The 15794-nt window shown below is 43.7% G+C and overlaps 1 protein-coding gene across 1 annotated transcript in view; it reads left to right on the top strand.

Moving 5' to 3' along the window:
- Window positions 1–12395, top strand: part of LOC119401525 (wings apart-like protein homolog) — a 124436-nt gene extending 112041 nt beyond the window's left edge. The window contains exon 18 of the mRNA XM_037668410.2: window positions 6764–12395. Coding sequence (XP_037524338.1) covers window positions 6764–6829 — 66 coding nt within the window. The 3' untranslated portion in view covers window positions 6830–12395. The remainder of the gene's footprint in view (window positions 1–6763) is intronic.
- Window positions 12396–15794: the final 3399 nt, after the last annotated feature.

Genomic DNA, 15794 nt, shown 5'->3' with positions numbered 1-15794 from the left:
CTATTCGGAGTCCGAGTCGGAGATCACACATTCATCCTCGCCGAGCGGGGATTCGTTTTCGGTGTCCGAATCATCCGCACCCCACAACATGTCATCCTCACTCGCATCCAGTGCGTTCGAGATACCCGTCTTCTTGAAGCTTTTCCTGACGACTTCGTCGGAGATCGCCTGCCACGCTTCCACGATCCAAGCGCACAGCATTTCCACAGGCGGCCTCTTAATCTTACCATCTGGAGTCAGCTGATGTTGTCCTCCAGCCATCCAGGTGGTGTACAGTTTTCGAACATTGTCCTTGAAAGGTTTATTCAAGGACACGTCCAAAGGCTGCAGTATCGATGTGAGGCCGCCCGGAATCACTGCCAGATCTGTGCGCAGCTCCTTTAGCTCATCTCGTACGCGGTCTACTAGGTGCCCACGAAAACTGTCCAGGACAAGCATGGACGGGAACAACAGACCACCCGGCCGCCGACCCCAGACTGTTTTCACCCAATCCACCATGAGTTCCGCGCTCATCCAGCCTTTTTCCTGGACTCTGACGTAGATGCCTTGAGGGAAATTTGCCTTTGGGAGCGTCTTACGTTTAAAAATAACGTAAGGCGGTAGCTTGCGCCCATCCACTGTCACCGCCAGCTTTACAGTGCATCGTTGTTTATCAGCGCCAGACGTTCTGAAGATGACGCTCCGTGCACCTTTCTCCTCCACTGTCGTGTTCCGCGGCATATCAAAGCAAAGGGGTGTCTGATCAGCGTTGCCGATCTGGCACAAAATGAAGTCTTTCTGTTGTCAGAGCTTTATAACAAAACGGTGAAAGTCCACCACTTTGTCCTCATATGCTGCGGGCAAGCGCTGGCACAAGGTGGTCCGCCTTCGCAGTGCGAGGCCATGGCGCCGCATGAAACGAGTTGTCCATCCGGAGCTGGCTTTGAACTCTTTTGCTTCGATGCCCTGTGCTCGGGCTATTCTGCGCGCCTCAGTCTGCACAATATCCAATGACACAGCACAGCCGTCTTGTCGTAGCTCCCGTATATGCCGGACCAGTTGCTCTTCGACGTTCGGATACCTGCCGGTCTTGGCACCGCGGAAAGCCCGTCGTGTCTTCTTCGTCGCCTTAAGTTTTTCTTCTTGATCCCTCCAGTACCGAATACTGGTTTCTCCAACACTGAAATGCCTGCTTGCAGCCCGGTTGCCGTGCTCCAGCGCGTACTGCACTGCCTTCAGTTTAAATCCAGCCGTGTAGCTCGTGTACTTCCCCATGGTGGAACCAAAGTTGAATACACGACCACAACATGCGCACACCGCTTGCAAAATGGCGTTCTTTCTTTTTCTCTGATGGTGGTGATGGTGATCGAGCCCCCGGCGTTGTACACGTGACCTCCAAAAAGCGCGGAGATTTGGGGGGTACTGTATCAGTAATTGATGGAACAGCCATTTTTTTTTTTTTTTTCGCTCATGGACACTTTTTTTTTTTTTTCAAGTTTTATTTCGACAAACACGTTGGTTAGGTCGTTGCACTTCGAATTTTTTTTATTTGCTCGTCGATTTGCCTTCTTTTTTTCTTCAGGGTACGGGGACCGCGTTCCAACTGTACTGCTGGGGGGTAGAATCGTTTCAGGGTGCGCCTATTATGCGCGGAATTAAAAACAATCGAATTTTCCGCGACCAAACTAGGGGTGCGCCTATTATGCGAGTAAATACGGTAATAGGCGAAAGAGTAACAAGCGGTCACCCTTTGAGAGATTAGAAACCAGACAACCATCAACTTTGTGGGCACGAGAAGCGATAACCACCTGAAGGACGAAACCGAAGCCAGCCACACTGCGCACGCGTGCTTGGATGCGCAAGTGAAAGCTGGCGCGCCGCTTTGCAAAAAAAAACAAAAACGGAGAGACATCGGCACATGAAAGAAATTCCATGTATTCCTGAAATGTGGCAGCACATGCCAAGCAAGAGAAATGATCAAAAAAAGCACACGTTTTAAACATCCAGGCAATGTCACACTTGTACAGCGAAAACCCTTTGGTGCCTGTTAGTTTATGCCGTACATGTACGGCGTAAACCCTCAAAGGGTTAGAAATGAATGCGCTCTGGCTGGCTCTGGCTTTGGCAGTCTGCAGTTTGCCGGAAGTAGCCAGGGAAAAAACCGAACATGGCAGTTTGACTCAACCAACTACTATGACCTTCGACATGTCCGTGATTTTTTTTTTTTTTTCATAAAGATCGAGGCAAATTTAGGGGTGGGATCATTACGCTGGGTAAGCTAACATAATGGGGGGGGAAAAAATATTATGTAGGTGCTACATCAGTTGCACACTGCCATTTTATTTTTCTCCCATTCTATAACTGGCCTCTCACTTTTACTCAGAGTGAGTTCTCACTGCCGTCACCGCAAGATGCATTGTCGGGTGCGGCAGTGTCATCGCTGAGGGAATCGTTACAGTCCCACAGAAAGTAAATTCTTCTGCTAGAAAAAACCGTGCAGCATTGCCTGGTACATGCATAGTTGGTCCAGTGCAATACCACTGTGGCCCGCAGACAGCCAGACACGTCGCAAAAGCACTGAAAGTACCTCTGAAAGCGATCATCCGAAAATGGGCTCTTCGCTTCACCTCCTGCTAAACTTCACCACTGCACTCTAGTAATCATAGCTATTCTAGTACACGCTACTGTAACTACACACACAGGCGCACTCAGCCAAGATGTTGCTGGTTACAACCGAAGAGATGAGAATGCCATCTTCCACAGAACTATAATAACTAGAGCTATGCGAATAGCAAAATTTTGGGTGCGAAGCGAATTCGAATAATAAAGATTGAGTGCGAATCGAATCAAATGATTTTCTAATATTTCTCAAATATTTTTCGAATACTTCGAAGCGAAATTACAGAAAAAAGTTGCAGAGGATCCCTAAGTATATTCTTACGAGACAGGAACAATTACAAGTCACAAACATGGTCAAAGAACAGATTTATATTCCTAAGAGGGAATGCGGCTTTTATATTGCAAGAAATAAGAAATAAATCTATTTTCGAAAATCATTTTCAGTTTCTGTAACCATTTTTCTGATTCCAAAATATCTTCACTGAAAACTACGTAGAAGTGCAGTAGGAAATTTGTTGTGCTTACTGAGAAGGCCAAAATTATTGTGGAAATCGCAAAAAAAAAAGAAACTGCGTTAAAAGAAATTATAGCTTTGTAACGGCTCAACCGGACGCTGCCATTTTGGGCTCGTCGGAAAGAGCATTTCTCCATCTTCAAATTTCCTGCTTCAGCTAGGCCCTCCATTCAGAAAAAGGGTACAAAAAGCAAATGTTTGAAGTTCATTTCAAGGCCTTCGATTGGCTGCATCCGCCATGTTGCGCCAGCACGCCTCGCCATTGGTCCGATACTCACTCCGGGAGAGTGTCGTCTACTGCTTGAACATCGCGAGGTCACGGCTGTCTAAAATCGCGCTACTTAGTGACACGTTCGCACTCGTTCTGTGTTCACGGGTCAACGATCATTTAGAATATAATTACGCTTTAGTTTGCCAGGTGCAAGCAGAAGCTCAAGAATCAGATTACGATAGTGCACCGTGCTCGTCACGAACATCGCAGATGTGCGTCTGGGACCAACTGCTCTGCTTATCAGCATTTCGCACCTCGCGACGAAGACCATCGCGGGACGACTCTTCATACTTGCGATCGAGCATGACGTACTTTGAAACATCGGGTACCGTGGCCACGCACATCACTTGCTGCTCGGTGTCGTGGCTATGCCTAACTGCGCTCACGGCGCCGAAGTACAAGATGAATTGGAACTTTGCGGGCAAGAACATTGTGCTAGCAGACATGCGAAAGCGAAGAAGCCGCAATGTGTTTCGTCGCATGCAACGAATAGCATCGCCCACTGGCTCCTCGGAACCGTGGATGGGCATTTTACGCATAGGCAGCGTACCCCACCGGCAAGCTCATCGTGCAGCAACAACTGCTTGGAGAACCGGTGGAAACGGCTAGCAATTTCGCACGTTGGCGCCTCAAAACGCAAGACCAAGCACGCTGCACGCTTATTTATCGTCTTTATATTTATTTTACGGCAGCTCAAATAGTAATATTTCGGTGCGAATTGAATAGCAAACACTATTCGAAAAATATTCTAAAGTTCGAATATTCACACACCGCTAGTAATAACTGTATGTGAATCTATAGCCCCAATAGTTAATAGCATTAAAGAACCAAACATACACAGCGCACTTGCACGGCTCACAAACACAAGAAACATGACTACAAAGTGACAAAGCGATCAAACCGCGGAAAGCATGGAAGCACCTCTCATGATGATGATGATGAGCTGATACAAACGACAGCTCTGGGCAACTGACACAGATCACAAAGCCCTTATGTTTGCTAACTGCACGTGGCATTTCTAAAATACGTCATAGATACCATTTTCGCATTGCATAATACAAATCTCGAAGGCCATGCTTTTGCTCGCAGGAACTTTTAAAAGTCATTGGTGCTGTGCGCCAAGTTTGGGGTGTGAGTATGCAGAAACTAAGAAAAAAAAAAGCAAATTTTGACGAGATTCGGATCATTATGCGAGTAAATATAGTAGTCACAGACTGATTCGCTTTTATATGGGAAGTACCGCAAAAGTATACAAATAATATGGCATTACGAAAAAAAAAATATTTCAAGAACATAAGCAAAAGTCATTTGTGTTGAAACTGAGATCTGGTGACCAGGTGATGCTGTGCCAACGAAGTCCTTTTTACAGCTGCTGTGCAGCACTCATAAAGTCAAAGGATATGAAGGTTCATCCTAATGTGGTAATCAGTGTAGGCAAATCCATTGCACCCATTCTGCCACCTCAACTTGCCATCAGATGCTGGGGTATTGCTCAGAGTGGCATGACACTGAATGCTACGTTTACTGAATCGACCCACTTGCTCCCCACTTAGCCCGATGAGTGGGCACCATCTAAACATGTCGGACACCACCGAAACAAAAGAGCTTTGGTCTGAAATCACATGAAAGCAATGCGCCATGTGCCAACCTCAAAGCAATGGCCACCATGAACATAGCCACGTTTTTTTGTTTTGCGGCATCGCGTGCACATCCAAAAAGTCAAGCAAGACTTGCTACAGCGTCACAAATTTCGGTCACTGCTGTGCACTGGTTCAACAGAAGTAGGTCAGTTTTATTACAGAACACCTGCGTAGTAATATGGAGTTAGTAGCAGTGTGGCAGATATCTGCAAGCTGCCAAAAAAAAAAAAAAAGGATCTGTTGGCTTTTGAAAACTTGTAGCAGTGCACTCAGTGAAAAAAAACTTTCGTTTGCAGTAAAAGCAATTATTAGTTCCAAATGCCTTTGTGCTCAGAATTGATCCTATTCTTCAGTGTCCAGAACAGCTTTTTTCGGCTTCGGGATCATGGAGGGTGAACTCTGTGACATCTCTAAACAGGCAGCGACATCCTTTTTCTCGCCGATCAAGGTAGCTTCTTACATGGGGGACGTGGCACTTAGGGAATGAAAATCAACCAAAAAATCAAGTTTTTGCTGGCCATCTCTTCACGTTCCTGACATCACTGTGCACCTAATTACAAATTTTCATTGCTGCATACCGTCGTCTTCTATCCACATCTTACTTTAATAAACCAAAACCGTGCATCCTGCCCTTTAAATTGAGGGCAAACAGCAAACCATTTTTTATGCTCTTCCTGTAATGGAGGAGCAATATCTCTTGTTCTGTCTGGGGTATCATTACGATTTCTTTTTCTCTTCTAAGATAAATAGATGTGATGTGTCGTAAGGCAAATTTTGTTATAGTGCTTTCTTAAGGAAATGTTCTAAATCAAGGTATTGTTTTCAGTATTAATTGGGGCATTTTTTAAATTGGGTCCAACAGCCCACAACTCTGCTTGGAAATGGGCTAAAGCAATGATTTATACTTTACAACACACTACAAACATTCTCAATGTATTCTGTGGATTGTACATTAGTGTGCAGGTTCTGGTTAATTAGCTAATTAGGCCTTAAACAAAGAAGTAGGTGTTTGTGATATCCTGGAAACTACTTATCATAGGAAAAAAGCAATTGCATATTTGAAATCAGCGCACAAACATTCTTAGACTCTGCAAGTTCCATCAAAATCGATCAAGAATCTAAAAAAAAGTTTTAAAGTGCCACGTCTCCCCTTAGTACTGCCACCAATACAGCTACTGATGCTCCTCATTTAACATATGGCAATAACAAAAACACCAAATTGGACATTTGTGTGTGGCTTGGGTGGCGTGAAGTACGAACTGCACCAGTTGTAGAGTGCACAGTACAGTGCTCTGGGATCCTTGCATGCATGCTCTCCATCTCTCCCCAGCTCTAGAAGCGAGGAGGGAAGCATTAGGGTTCCCCCTTTTCTTCCCCCAAGCTCTGCCAAAAAAGATGCTGCTCCTCTTTGGTGGCTCACGCAGTTTGAAAAATTAATTATCAAAAACCATGCATAACGCAGCCATGTGGTCACTGGCATCAGTAGAAGTTTGAATTTATTGCCTTTGTCTCCCTTTGCAGCAGCAGGGAAACTTGGTTAAATTGAATTTGTAGATAAATGCGCCTCATTATATTGAGGTTGATAATTGTTCTATGGGCATAAAGTTGTAAAGTGTTTAATACTGCATTATATCAAGAAATATTTTATATTGATGTTTGTTATATCAAGCTCTAACTGTATATGCAATTTTGTAACATCTGATGTGTTGATGTGACATTCTATATATTTTTTTATTCCAGGGTGTGCTTGGAAATCGAGCCACAAAAAGCATGCAGTGTGTCATCAAAGTCCTGGAAGACAGCTGATTATCCAAGGCCAGGCATTTTGACCCCCTTGCAAGCTTGCCTACCTTGCCTTTGAAACCTGTTCTATCAAGGCAGCCAAGTCTGATTCCATGACAGCTCCCACTCACTGGCACGTGTGCATGCTAATTGTGAAGGCCTTTTTCTTGACACAGCAACCTTGCTCTTAATTCTGTATATATGTGGCATGTTTCTCCGTCGTCTTTATTCCTTTTTTTCTTTCTTTTATTTCTCCATTGGAGAGGTTTTACATTTGACATGCTTTGTGGCATCAGGTTGAGGGAAGACTGGTGTCCTTGCAAAGACATTTTGAGAAGTTTTGAGCAGGCCGTGTTCATTTTTTTATTGTTATTATTGTGCAGAATGTTAGGCAAGGCAAGCCACCTCAGGCTGGATCTTGCACACATTCATTTTTTTTTTCCTCCACCTCCTCGAAATGTTCATTTTCGGCTCCTGTGCTTGGTCAAAAGCCAGCTGTTGGGGTTGAAAATTTGGCTTCTGTCGAATTGAGTGAGTGGAAAGCAAACGTTTGAAAACCAAACAAAGTCCAAACAGGTGCAAGATGCCAGCCCTGTTCTACATTGGAGAACACTTAGCATTGCCAGGACTTCATGTAACCACAGATACGTGCACCAAAGCGCAATGTACAGTGTTTTATAGTTCTATCAATTACTATTGCAACCAGAGGTAGTTTATTTAAGGATTTTCAGACATTGTCTTGGCCTTTTATTACTTTTTAACATGTGTTTTACTCCTGCTGAAGTCTTTTTATGTGGTGGTCTTTATTTGTCATCTGCTTCTACAGTGCGATTCATTTATAAGGGTATTCACAAAATCACACAATCTGGTCATTGTAGCTGGTTATTCAGTAACCTTCAGTCTGCTACCCAGCAATGTTTAAACAGCGTCATTAGAGTGGGCACATAAGGCAGGGTGCTGCATCATAAGGGTGCGTGTGTGTCTGCTCTGCACTTTGGCACTGAAAAGGCCACACACTTCGTGTTTCCAACAATTGTGGTCCTGATCTGGTGCACAGTGCAGTTCACTTTTATGGGGAACACACTAATGTGTTAGTTTTCACTTTGCGGGTACTCCAGCCTCAAGTTCTGGCTGAAGCTTTGCCAATGCATTGGACAGTAGTGTAGGCACCAGTACCAGAATGCATCTCACCTGCTCCAACGCCGAACAATTCCACACATGCCAACAAGAAAAAAAAAAAAAGAAAATCCTTGCTTTATGCTCAAGCGTTCCATTTAACAGTGAGTTGCACTGTACATAGTAGTTGACCATACAAACACTCTAGTTTAGAACCCCTGTATTAAAGCTCACACGTACTGTTGCATTGCACATTATTTGTGTTATAATTGGGGTGTCGAATTAGGAAAGAATGCTTGGGTGGTTTAGGTTTCAATTTGTCTCTTATTTCAATTCAGTTTGGGAAAAATACAAACTAGAGTGGTTCCAGGATTGGTTCAGTGCACTGCACTTTATTATTGGCCACACATGGTAAGTGTCTACGAGGATTGGAGGTGACCTGAGTGGCACATAGGGGGCATAACTGTGTTTAAGCAGATTAATCAATCTTTAGGTTAATTTTAATTTAACATTGCAGCAGCAGATATGTTATTCCTCTTAATGTAAATTTAAATATTTTGCAATCTTCTATCATGGTAGCTTTGTGGCTATGATGTGCTACTAAACATGAGGTCACATGTTTGATTGCTAACCACGGTGGCTGCATTTTGATGAGGGTGAAATAGAAAAATTTAGGTTTAGGTATCTGTTGAAGCTTCCCGGGCGGACAAAATTAATTGGAAGCCCCTCACTATTGCATGGCTACTTATATCTTGGCTTTGGCATGTAAAGCCCGAGAATTAATTTTTTTAATGCCCAGCCTTATGTAACTCAGAAGGATAAACTGTTGGGCGAGTTGGTAATTCATTCTGGAAAACAAATAGCGCGAAAAAACGTGGGACTAGTAAAAGAAAGCAACAGGACAACTGTGTGGCTAAACCTTCTCTTGCTTTGAACAAAGTTGAGATAGGGTATCTGGATGCGCACATCTGAGGTTTGGGTTTTGTGCGTGGTGAACGTGTGGTTTGCTTGGTATAAATACATTCGTTTTTTTAATAAAGGTTCAGTTGTTAGTATGCGCTTGTCCTGTTGCTTTCTTCTACTAGTCCCACGTTTTTTCGCGCTATTTGTTTTCCAGCCTTATGTATTCTGAATGCACTTGTACATATCATTAAGTGCAACTAAGATAGCAAATGTCTGTGACGATGTACAGTCACACTTTATATGAGCTGTATAACATGGCTCCCATGGTTGAAGTGGTGGCAACATCACACTGCGACACCAACATACGAAAAATTGCTGAAGAAAACACTTGTTTGCTGGTATTTTGTACAGCAGTTTAACATTGCCGGTGTCGTCGTGTGGAGCTCTTTCACCGCTGGGACCGTGTTGTAGCTCATATTGACCATTACTGTACATGATGCAGGAACATTGTGGCAAAACTGCATTGTTTAATGTTTTGTGCCTTGCGCATCACTTAAGATGTTGGCCGTAATATTGTAAATGGTGTATCGAATAAGTGAATAGAATGAGCTGTTCATTATGTGAACGTGAAAAAATTCATGTTAAAAAATTATTGTGTGATATTGTTTTGCAAAAGTGACAGGAAGTTTTTTACTACACACTGCGGACAATAATCAAGCAGCTTTGTAGTTGGAACTACATAGACAAATCAAGTGATGAAATAAACTGGTTCCAGCTTTTAATTGTGCAGTGGAGAGACAAATAATAATTAATCATAAGAGGGATGCTGCTCCTTTCATATGCATTGCAATGTCTACCTGGCTAGATTTGAAACTTTGAACACCTGAATCTAGGTGCCTGTACCTTTCGGCACGTGCTCAGCATCTGTCCCAAATTATGCGTTCAAACCATATTACCAGTCTGCTGGCAGCGAGTGAGATAGGCCAAGTCAGATTAATTCTGTTTTGGAACTGCAATCGTGGAAAAAAAAAAAGGCTAAGAATCGGATGCCAAAAAATTGCACCGTCCAAAACTCTGGTGTCGTTGTACATTGGCTCTATTGGGCATGTGATGGTGCATGCCGTAAAGGCATCCTAATTGTAAGTTATGTCCGGAGAAGCAGTCAGGGACAGTATCGGTTCTGCTTTCAGTCCAGTTCAACACCCTAGTTATATGTTGCTTTTTTTTTTTTTTTTTAATAACATCCTCAATCAGGCTACCCTGAAGTTGTGTGCCAAAACTTGTATGATGTGCAATGCTTTGCTAAGGAGCATCATAGAGGCAAGTTGTGAAGAAAAAACAGCATGAGTAGAGTTTCACATTGTGTTTTGTGCACAACGAATACTGAGGCTGAGAAATAAAATGAAAGTAGTAACGCAATAACAGTACTGCTAGACCGCAATCTATTCTGTGCCCCAAGGTGTGTAAGCGACCTTCCTAATTGCTCCTTGGTGTAGTAAGGAGCTGTAAACAGCAGCAGTGCTGCTACCTTGTATGTTGGCAGAGTTCCCAACTGTTACCTCCACAAGTGCACTAACATTTGGTTTGTTTCTTCTTTCTTTCCTTTTTTCTCATACTTACAAACTCCTGAATTTTCTGAAATGTTAATGAATTTGTGCTTTTTCTGGTATTTTACTTTCCTCTAAAATTTGTTTGCCTTAAAAGTTTCTCACCGTTCTCTGACCATACCCTTGAAAGGCTTGTGATGGTGAAAGATCACCATGCCTGCTTCAAGCAAGTTCATTCTGACGAGTTCCTGTAGCTGTCAAAATCTTATGCTGCAAAGTCACTGTCGTCGGTAAATATGTTGCTTGTCAGTCTCTGCTGTGAACATGTTTGCTGCTGCTTTTGTGCTGGTTTTAAAAGTAAATCGTAGTTAATAAATTACAGTGTGATTGTGTCCCACAACAAAAGGTTTGTACTTAAGGGAAACCATATTTAAAATACCTGCATTTCATCCCCCACCCCTGCCTAGTATCGTGTCCGCAGAATCTTTAAGATTCACACGTTGAGTCGACAGATATGTTTTTACCATCATTTCTTGGAGGTATGTCAATAATCATGTCCTTACACTTGGCAGGCTAGAGAAAAGCTCATTGCACTGAGGCAGTGCTCACTTATATTGCTTGCCAAGATTATACGCGAGCCCACCACAGATTTTCTCGGTGTGCCCCGTGTGGTGATGATGTCCGGTGAGCATTGCTACAGTTGATCGAGGATGCTATTATAAGCCTTTAGTTCTCCTTGATTATTATCACTGTTGTATGTATTTATGTGAACATATTATTTGTTTTGTAGTCGCTACAAGAGTTTGTGGTGTAGCATCTGATTTATAAGTGATGGTATGTGTGTAACACTATAACTGGACTGCACTGTGTTTAATTTATCCTGGTGTTATCTTGTGAAGTCCTCCCTGATAGCACAGTTACATTGAGAGTATGAAATCTTGCTTTGGACTTAGTGGGTGCACTTTTTATTTATTTATGACCCGTTTTGTCCGGATTTAGGCAAGTCAGCCAAGGGCAAAAAGGACCTTGTACAAGTTTTATTTTTTTGCTAGTAATATACGCTAGCGTGTTGGTGTTCTAAGCTATTTGGGCATCCTTAACAATGACGTTTTAAACCACAACATTCATGATTTCTTTTTTTAAGTTGCAAAGAGTGATGGAGGGAGCTCTGCTTGCCATGTTTGAAAGCTGCACATAAGTAGCTTTCAGTGTTGTTTTTTCTGTTGAATTGGCTTAGCAAAAATGATATATTTGGGTGCAGGTGTTATACATGCAGCCTTTCCTAATGTACAATGTTGCTGAACTTTTTTTTCAATCACTTGTTTAGAGCCCTTGCCAGTTTTGCAGATGGGAAACCAGGGACTAGAAATAATGGGTTGGATGTATAGGTACTGGTGTAGGATACATCTGTGGTACTGTGGAAGCACACTCGGGCCTTTCCTTGCCGTTTTAGAGGGATGTGTGGAAATGAGTGGCATATGGTGTGCATGATTTTTGTGCTTTGTGTATGTATGTGCGTGTCAGAGCAGTGTACCCTAGACTGATCAGTAACATTGCTGACAGAGTAAAGCCAGATTCCAGGTTCAGCACCATTATTATATATATATATATATATATATATAATATTATTTTTTTCGTTCATAGCTGGATCATCAACCTGCCTGTGAATTGGGCACAGTGTGTACATACTACCATTGTTTCACCGCCACCACCACCACCCACCACTGCATTCTAAAAAAAAAAAGCTTTGATTACATGAGGTCTTTGTTTTACAAGGCTATTTATTGACTCTCGAGATATTCTGGTTCGTTGTGCTTTGTGGCTGTTTCATTTTCCTTGTGGGCACCATGTTAATTATGACGTTGTACAAAGTTCATACGTTCATGGACGTATGCTGCACGTGCTTCCCCCATTTCATCTTCTTGTGTTTAATAAGGATGTGGTATTTGTATCAGAATATTTATTTACAGGACAAAAACAACCAATGTTCTGAAAAAAGGAGTCAATAAATTTTATGAAAATAAGGCTTTTTCTTTATTTTCGTTATGAGAGAACTCCCGTTTTGTGGGGGTGAGCAGGCTGCTGCTGTTATATAAATAAGCAATATGATGTGCAGGCGCACGTACGAAACGAAAAACAAAATATTACGTTTATTTGACGTTTCGACCAGGGACTGGTCTTTTTCAAGAGAGTAGTTGGCAGGCACAGTCACTGAATTTATACACGTTTGCTCTAAGAGAGGTGCGAAGAAAGAGTTCTCTTACAATAACAAGAAAATGGCCACTGTGCCCACAGAAGAAGATGTGCTCACTTGCAGCAAGAGGTGGGACAAGTGCTTGTGCAGTAACAAGGAAAACGACAAACAACAACAGCAGCAAAAAGAGTGATACTATGCACTAACGGCGAGGGAGGGGAGGAGGGGGGAATGCTTGTACAGTATCAAGAGAAATGACAAACAACAACAGCAAGAAAACATGCACACACAAAGAGTTGAGGGCGTTTGGCAATGAATGCTCCCCGGCATTAAATCTATGTAACACACAGTATATCCTAATCTACAAACAAAGTGTGGAATTTCACTGATTCTGGGAGGCGCGGCAGCACCAGCATGTTCTGTATGAGGAAATGGCAGGTGAACGCGTGTCTTACAAACGGCCCTTCCCTCTTTTTCTTTTTTTCTTCAAAATTTTTGTAGGTCCCTTCGGACCAAATGACACAACCCGCCACGAAAAGCATAGGTGGAAACTTGACAACCACTGTTGCACTCAGGCCTCACTGTTGGGGGAATTCCCTGATAGTTGGGAATTGCAGTGATTCCACTCCTGCGCCAAAGTGCGCCAAATTGTATTTACCGCGCCATCCTGATAATATCGACGAAAATTGCGCCAAACTGCGCCAAAGTCTCGGGTTTTGGGGCGTCTATCACCGGCAGTCGCACCGCCGGCGCGTCAGAACATGTCCAGCTTGATCTTGTAGCTGCCAAAGTCATAACCACGGACCAAGACTTATTGCGCTGAATAAATAGCGCTCGCGCGTGCGTCCCGAGTAAGTCACGATGCCATGCACGGTGCCGACGCAGCTTCTGTTCTGCAAGTCGGCTCGACAGCAAAACGCGCTCTCCACAGAGGCTCGTGACGTCTATAGGCCTATCGGTAGCGAGAAAGTGCGACAGCGATTCATCGGCGAACGTCGTCTGTTCCAGAAACGCTGCTGATAGCTCGTTTCAAGCGTCGCACGGCACGTAAGGAAAGCAATGTTCAGTAATGACTACATGCGTGCCGCTAAAATGTCTGTCACTTCTGTTTCTGGACATCGCGGAATGAAATCGGGGGATATCGAGCAATATCGAATTTTCATTGCTTCGCGTTTATGGAAGAGCACGCGAACGGTGGGAACGCGTTGACACTTCTCCTCAGATATACTTTATCCATGGATCTTCATCCAGAAGAGCTCTTTCGTAATTTCTTCCACTACACATCCGAAGTTTGTAATCACTCTGCGGTAAATACCCCCTAAAAGGCCCTGCCCTTTTGAGCTCGCGTGCTAGGGTTCCAATTCGAAGTTTTTGCTAGCTCTTTTTTAAAATGTCATCTCATTAATAAAAGCATATCTCCTGGTCGGATCAGCCGCAAATGGGCAGCTGTCAGTAGCGGGCCCATCGCTGACGGCCTACAGTGAAGTGGCTACGCCATGTTACACGTCCGCCCCTCGCTTTCCAGGGTCACTAGCGGAGGGATAAAAAAGAACTCGCAGTTTCGCTTAAGGGCGAAGCAATGAATGCGATACCAACAAATTGTATTGTTAAGCGAAGTAAGGCTAGCAGCTAGATCGCTTGGATCCGATCTCGCGTAACTCAACAAAACGCTGGTTTAAGGGAATATGGCCGCTCCAGGAAGCGAAGCGTTTTCGTGCTCTGAGTTCTCTAAACGCGTAGTAAGCGTTGAGAGCACAGCAAGTTTACGAGCCGTCTCTTGATGCCTCGAGATAGCGCGCGCGCAAGCGACTGCGCCTTTCGAACGATGCGGTCCCCTCCCCCCCCCCCCCCCGCTCCCCTGGCGTCCCTTCATGCTCCTTACGAAAGACGGGCGGGGCGTTTCCTCTCTGTTTGATGAGCAATCCACAGCAGGCCCGCACGCGGGAAGATGTTATCTCATGCACTCTCCGTGCGACGAAGACAGACGGCCGGCTAGTTTAATCTCCGCTTCAGCCGTGCTCGTCGCCAGCGCTCGCGAGCTTTTACCCGCGGCTACAATGCGCGTGGTGATGTTATCAATTTGGACTTTATACGAAAAATTACGGCGACGGCAAAAATCCGTTGAGTGTCCATATAATTGCCATCACAATAAAAATAAAAAAAATTGAGGAGCCATTTCACTCTGTGAAGTGGATAAGCGAAGCTGTTTCGCGCATGGCACAGAGGTGACAGGCCAGGTTGTTAACGGCCAGGCTTAACGTTCAGTACGCAATATTAATGCGAAAGCCTTAGATGCTTTATCAAACACGAAAATTGACCGTCGGCGGCGTCAATCGATTGATGCAAAAAATAATCAACATGTGATGGCGTTATCATCACGTCATAGATCGTCAAAGCTTGTGACGTTATCATGGCGTCATATATTGTGATGTCACGTGATGACGTCATCGCAGGACATCGTCGCTTTACACTGCTTCCGTGATCGGTGCGCCGATCATGGAGCTAGCGCAAAACCAGGTGAGGTGCAGAAAGCTTGCAGAGAGGATCAACCCGTCGATCGAGAAGAAAAATAACGTGGCTTTCGCCTTGGAGTCTTCTTAGGGGAGTGCATTAGGGATAGTGTGGCTCTTTGCCATTGAGGCACTGCTGTAAATCACGGCGTTTGTCTACCACGTCTGCTGATAACCACATGTATTTAGATTGTTATTTCATAAAGTGCAATTTTATTGATCCGGTATTCTGTTTATTTGCTAGTGTCGAAAATAGTCGACGAAGAGGTTAATCCAGAACACTCAACTGCATGAGTCCTTATTTTTTCATTAGCCAGTGAAGTATGGAGCTCTCCTGAGATGATTTTTTCCACGAGATTTGCAATGAATCGAAATATTTCTAGGCTTCATAAGAGCCCCATAATAATTATTAAGGTGCTTGAATGTTAATGCAATATGCTTCTGTAGTGTACTCCAGGATGTAAAATTTGCTGCTCCAGAGTGCTCCCAGATGTAAAATCATCTGCTCCAAAGTGCTCCAAGATTACAATTTTTCTGCTCCAAAGTGCTCCAAAACGGAAATTTTGCTGCTCCGAAAATTGCTCCAAATCAGAAGTCCTCGGTAGCATCACTGGAATTGTAACAGTGAGTGTCTGCATGTTTGCAGCAGCTCACTTATGTGAGGTGAGCTGCTGCAATGTAGACTGATACCGTTTCTTATTGGCTACAAAAAGTTGACA

The sequence above is a fragment of the Rhipicephalus sanguineus genome, chromosome 1 (genome assembly GCF_013339695.2).
Source record: "Rhipicephalus sanguineus isolate Rsan-2018 chromosome 1, BIME_Rsan_1.4, whole genome shotgun sequence".
Lineage (NCBI taxonomy): Eukaryota > Metazoa > Arthropoda > Arachnida > Ixodida > Ixodidae > Rhipicephalus > Rhipicephalus sanguineus.
Note: the sequence above shows the minus strand (reverse complement) of the source record. Positions and strands in the feature narration are given on the sequence as shown.